Below are 6,381 nucleotides of genomic sequence, written 5' to 3' on the forward strand. Positions count from 1 at the left end.
GCTACCAGAGCTCCATAGAGGGTCTCTATTTGTTAGAATCGACTGGACAGCACTTGATAATAACAACAACAACAATGCGTACAGTAGAAATTCAGTGAAGAGGTGGCAGACTCTCGTGGAGATGGATTGATACAGCTGTGGCCACAGTGGGCTCAAACAGAGGAACGATTATGAGAACGCCTCATGGTCAGGCAATGTTTAGTACTGTTGTAAGTAGGGTCAGAACAGGGTCCATGGCACTTACAACAAGAAAATGCTTGTAATTTCTATTATTGTAATTTATTGGGGATCTAGTTCTGTTTTTTATTGCTTTTGCTGATTTTTTCTTCTGATGTTTTATTTACTTGTGTGGCTCATAGTTTTCTCTTGTAAGCTTATAATTGACTGGACTTTTTTCTATGGTAATTCTGTGAGGCATAATGCTGTGAGTGTATACCTCCAGAAAGTTTATGTCTTGTTTCAGCAAAGAGCCACATGAGTATTACCAACCTAGAATTATTTTTATACTAATTTCTCCACTTGGTGTTTTCTGGTATTCCAATTCTGGGGTTTCCATTGAAATCTCAGAGTATTTTTATTTACCTCATTAAAATGGCCAGACAATCACAAATTTTTCTGGTTCACCTTTTCACTGGAAATATACCTTTACAGGTCCTCATTTTATATAAAGTCTTAGTTCCATCTCTTAGCTCTGGCTCCAGTTCTTATATTGTTATTAAATGTAGCTTTTAATTCTCTGGTTAATGTCTGTTATTCAATTTTGACTGCTAGGGTTTCCTTTACTTTTTTCTCCTCCAAGCTCTACTGTGTATGCTACTTCATATTTTATCCAGAATATTGGCTTTGCGGTGGGCTGTTTTTCCAGTTATTAACATTTAAAGCCTCAGAAACCTTACAAAGGGTCACTAAGAGTTGGAACCAATGTGATGGCAATTAACATGTATGTATTTATGTATGCACACATGGATGTACAGTTACAAATGATACACCTTTCAAATTTAAATAATTTTCTCTACAATAGAGCTAAGCACCCAAGTCATTATAAATTGCCTGTGCAAAATGCGATTGCTCATGAGTCTCTTGAGATTATTAGGAATCTTTTATTTTGCTACCTCAAGCTTGTATCTAAGATTTATAGAAAAATATTTCTTTATTAAGGAATCTAGTTAATTTGGTATATAGCTTAATCTACTGGCCAAAAATATTTGTTTCCAGAATAAATTTCAGAAAAATTCTTTAGCAATTGTAGCAAAGAGTAAAGGAAACAACACACATTTTGAAATTTGTAAATTGTGGCTTTATGAGTCTGGGTTCTCTTAGTTAGCAACAAGATTATTCTACACTCCATGGTTATAGTTCAACAAGATATATAAGGAAAACTTCATGTTTTTGTAATTCTTATTATCATGGTGAAACCTTCGTATGGTAATTTTGAAAAGCAAACAAATAAAAATAAAATACCTGAGTAAAGCCAAACTGTCATTTATCTTAAGAAGCACTCATTAAGATCCTATGAAATAGAGGAGAACAACTCATAGTGTCCCCTAAGACAGAGGAGAGCTGCTAGCTAAGGTTTCTGAGGCTGTAAAACAGCTTCATCTTTTCCCCAAGGAGCAACTGGTGGTTTTAATGACTAATCGATGTGGCAATAAATGCTCTCTCCTTACCACTAATAGCCCTTACCACTAATAATACAAAATGTTGGATTTTACATTCATGCCTTAAACTGAAAGTTTAGGTGAGAGATCTTCAAAACAAACTATCTGTGCTTATAACCCACTACACTTATTGGGATTGTTGTTGTTGTTAAGTGTCATCGAGTTGGTTCCAATTCATAGTGAAACTGCATAGGGTTTCTGAGGAGTAGATGGTGGGTTTGAACTTCTGACCTTGTGATTCACAGTCCAATGCTGATCCTACAGTGCCACACCAAGAGTCCACTTAGTGGGAGTGTTGTTGTTAAGTGCCATCGAGTCGACTCTGACCCATAGCAACCCTGTATAGGGTTTATAAGGAGCAGCTGGTGAGGTATAAGGATACAAATGACATACTCATGTATATGCCAAGTGCATTGACTTATCTGAAACAAAGTCAGCATTCATAGAATAACACCAAAACCAATTACCATTTTTTAAAAGTATGGAGTGGCCTAGTCTTTGTCTCAGGGTTTCTGTCTTCAGTCTGTTATTAAATACATGGCATTTTTATTTGAAAAAGATGTTTTGATAGCAATAGGGTATGTATAACATTCAGTACTTGGGTTAAAGATCATACCTCATTTTTTTCTTTGAGTTTTGTTATCATAACAATCACAGGACTGTCTTCCTGCCAGACCATCTGCCAGAAGTCATTCACGGTGTTGATCATGGGTCCCTGTGTGGCAATAAATGCTCTCTCCTCACCACTGTAACCCTAGTTTGAGTGAAGAGACAAAATGTTGGATTTTACATTCATGCCTTAAACTGAAAGTTTAGGTGAAAGATCTTCAAAGCAAAATATCTGTGCTAGTCCAAAAGCAACACAGACTCTGGCTACCCTGTTGATTGTAAAGCCACAATTTGCATGGTGACTTTTCTACCAAGTCAAATATATCATTAGGATAGATTGTGGTATTGAGGGTCGTAATACTCAGTGCCCTCCTAAGCACCTTATAAGAGCATTCTGGCCATAAACTCATAGTAAAGAAATCATTGTAAATGACTCCACTGCAAATGTTGTTTACAATGAAAATAAAACCACAAAAAGCCTTGCTAGCAACCAAGCTGCCTAAACGCTGTCAGTGGTTCCCAATTGTGCACAGAAGTACTTCTTAAACTATAGTCTGTGAATCATTACTTCTGCGGTATGCAAATTGGGTCATCTTGAAAAAGAGAGGCTCTGTAAAAAATAAATACGCGAAACACTGACTTACACCAAGGTGGACCATATAATTTTTAATTAAGCTAAATCACAAACTTAACCGACCTTGAGGAAAAAATAAAACCAACAAATAGTAAATTAAATGCTCACCAGAAATAAATGTATATTTATTTACTTACCCTAATATAATTAGCATTAATATAGGTGCTCAAAGAATCAGTTATATTTTTTGATCTTAAACACACTCGGCTGAGGGGATCTAATGAACAAAACAAGAGAGACTACATTAAACAAATTCACACACAAGTTAATTTATATACTGTCTGACATGTGTCAGTGTTTATAATTAATGCATCTGTGTATCTGTCTCTTTATCCATCTGTATTTATTGAGAGACATTTGGGTCCATCTTGACCCCTGTTTCTGATGCATATTGTACCCATTTTATTTAGACTTCTAATTCTTGATTCCATTTCTTATTTATGCTCCTTCTCTTATTCTTTGAGTTTATGATTTAAATCTGGTTTCCTCAGTACTGATTCACAACTTTCCCTTCTGAAAGTGATTCATTTCTTACCACTCTACTACCTTATCTCATCCAGATCCTCAGGGTCCTAACTTTGCCCCACAACCTTACCAATTTGTATCCTGGCCAGATCTCCCAAGATTCCAAGAGGGGTGAGATTGCTATATTATGTGTGAGACATTGTGGTAACAGTGTGGGTATGTTGGCAGAAAAGCAGGAGAAGAAGGTGGTATGGGGAAGGATCAGGTACAAAGATAATATGATTAATTTCAGTGAATTCTCAGTAGGTTCTTTAAAAAAAAAAAAAAAAAAGCCCTCAATTCCCAATGCATTGATTTCTTTTGACCTGCCCTATGTTGCTATGTTGTGAAGTGCTATCAAGTTGATTCTGACTCATAGTGATCCTGTACAGGGTTTCTGAGGAGCAGCTGGTGGGTTTGAACTGCCAACCTTGTGGTTTGCCGTCCAGTTCTTATCCTACAGTGCCACACCAGGAATCTATCCTGTCCTATAGCAGTGCAGTAAGTTGGAAACAAAGAGGAAGGATCAATAGTTGAAAATATGGCCTTGGTGATAAAAATGATGCAAGAGATCCCAATAGAATTCTGCAAGAGCAATGACTTCTTCATTACAAATACTTTCGTAAAACGACATAAAAGATGATAAGCACCTCACCAGATGAAATACACAGAAATCAAATTGACTAGATCTGAGGGAAGAGATGGTAGAAAACTCTTTATATATTATCAGCCAAAACAAAGCCATGGACAGACTGTGAAACAGACCATCAATTGCTCTTATGCAAGTTCAGGATACAGCTGAAGAAAATTAAAACAAGTCCATGGGAATAAAAATATGACTTTGAAAATACCCCAATTGAATTTAGAGATCATTTCAAGAATAGATTTGATACATTAGAAGAATTGTGGGATGACATGAAGAACAACAAGAAGAAAGCCAAAGGTCATTAAGAAGACAAGAAATAAGGAAAAGACCAAAATGAAGGTTAAGAAGAGTCTCTGAAATTTGCTCTCCAGCATAGACATGCTAAAGCACATGGAAGAAATGAGGAGGTAAAAAAGTTAAACAGAAAAATTTAAATGACAGCTCCCAAGAAGACAAATTACTAAATAAAATGTGCAAAGACCTGGAGTTAGGAAACCAAAAGGGAAGAACATCTTTCAACATTTCCCAAACTGAAAGAACTGAATGAAAAATTGAAGCCTCGACTTGTAATATTGAAGAATTCTATGGACAAAATACTGAATGGCAGAAAGCATCAAAAGAAGATGGAAGGAATACACAGTCACTATACCAAAAAGGAAGGTCAATATTCAAACATTTCAAGAGGTAACATATGATCAGGTGTCAACGGTACTGAAGAAAGAAGTCCAAGTACACTGATGGCAAAGAACAAGGCTTCAAGAATAGATGGAACACAAACTGAAATCTTTAGCAAACTAATACAGCACTGGGGGCACTCACTCATCTGTGCCAAGAAATATTGAAGACAACTGATCTAATGAGGTCCATATTTGTGCCCATTCCAAAGATAGATGATTCAACAGACTATGGAAATCATTGGACAACATCATTAATAGCACATGCAAGTAAATTTTGCTGAAGATAATAAAAAAATATCTGCAACAGTAAATCAACAAGTAACTGCTAGAGGTTCAAGAAAGATTCAAATGAGCATATGGAATGTGAGATATTGTTGATGTCAGAAGGATCTTGGCTGAAAGCAGAGAATACCAGAAAGATGTTTACCTGTGCTTTATTGACTATGCAGATTTTTGACTGTGTGGATCATGACAAGCAATTGATAACATTGTGAAGAATGGTTATTCCAGGACACTTAATTGTATTTTGGGGAAACCTGTACATAGACCAAGAACATAGCATTAGAATTAGAGGAAGACTTAACAACTTTTGATATGCAGATGATGCAACCTTATTTCCTGAAAGTGAAGAGGATTTAAATATTAAATTGATGGAGATTAAAGACCACAGCCCTCAGGATGGTTGCAACTCAATGTAAAGAAAAAATCCTCACCACTGGACCAATAAATAACATCATAACACATGGAGAAAACATTGAAATTGTCAAAGACTTGATTTTTGCTTGGATCCATAATGAACAGTTATTTAAGCAGCAGCCAATAAAGCAGATGATACTGCATTAGGCAAATCTATTGTACAAGCTCTCTTTAAAGTGTCCAAGAACAAAGGCATCAATGTGAGGACTAAGGTGTGCCTGACCCAAACCATGGTATTTTCAATAGCCTCATATGCATGTGAAATTTGGACAATGAATAAGGAAGACCATAGAAAAATCAATGCATCTGAGTTATGGTTAATGGAAAAGAACAGCAAAAGTACCAAGGACTACTAGAAGAATAAACACATCTGGAAGAAGTAAAACCAGATGCTCCTTAGAAGCCAGGATGGCGAGAGTTCGTCTTTCATGCTTCGGACACATTATTATGAGGACTGGAAAGGACATCATGCTTTGTAAAATGGAGGGTCAGGGAAAAAGAGCCCTAATGGTGTGGATTGGCACAGTGGCAGCAGCAATGGGCTCAAGCACAACAGTGATTAAGATGGTGCACGGCCCAGCAGTGTTTCATTCTGTTGTGTATAGGGTAGCTATGAGTCAGAATCAACTTGATGGCAGCTAACAACAACAAATAGGAGCACGGTGGCTCCATATTAAAAGCAGTGAACAGTGAACCACAAGGTCAGCATTTCAAGTCCACCTGCTTTTTGTGGGAGAAAGATGAGGCTTTCTGCTCCTGCAAAGATTTAAAAAAAGAAAGAAAGCAAGCCTTGGAAACCCTATAGAGGGTTGCTATGAGTTGGCATGGACAGGGTGCAACTTTAACAGCAACAACGTAAAAAATACATGATCGGGACTGAATAATCTCTTACTATTTGGAAGAAGCTGCTTTTTGTTACCATATGTTTGTTGTTGTTGTTGTTAGGTGCCATCGAGT

General features: G+C 36.7%; 1 protein-coding gene across 2 annotated transcripts in view; it reads right to left on the minus strand.

The window, feature by feature from the left end:
* PTPRR (protein tyrosine phosphatase, receptor type, R) overlaps nt 1-6,381 on the minus strand; it is a 444,293-nt gene that overhangs the window by 57,950 nt on the left and 379,962 nt on the right. For both annotated transcript variants that reach the window (XM_006859557.1, XM_006859558.1), the window contains 2 exons: nt 3,039-3,118; nt 2,275-2,412 (listed from right to left, as the gene is read on the minus strand). In XM_006859557.1, the coding sequence (XP_006859619.1) occupies nt 2,275-2,412; nt 3,039-3,118 (218 nt within the window). The remainder of the gene's footprint in view (nt 1-2,274; nt 2,413-3,038; nt 3,119-6,381) is intronic.

Source organism: Chrysochloris asiatica, unplaced genomic scaffold, assembly GCF_000296735.1.
Source record: "Chrysochloris asiatica unplaced genomic scaffold, ChrAsi1.0 scaffold00033, whole genome shotgun sequence".
NCBI lineage: Eukaryota > Metazoa > Chordata > Mammalia > Afrosoricida > Chrysochloridae > Chrysochloris > Chrysochloris asiatica.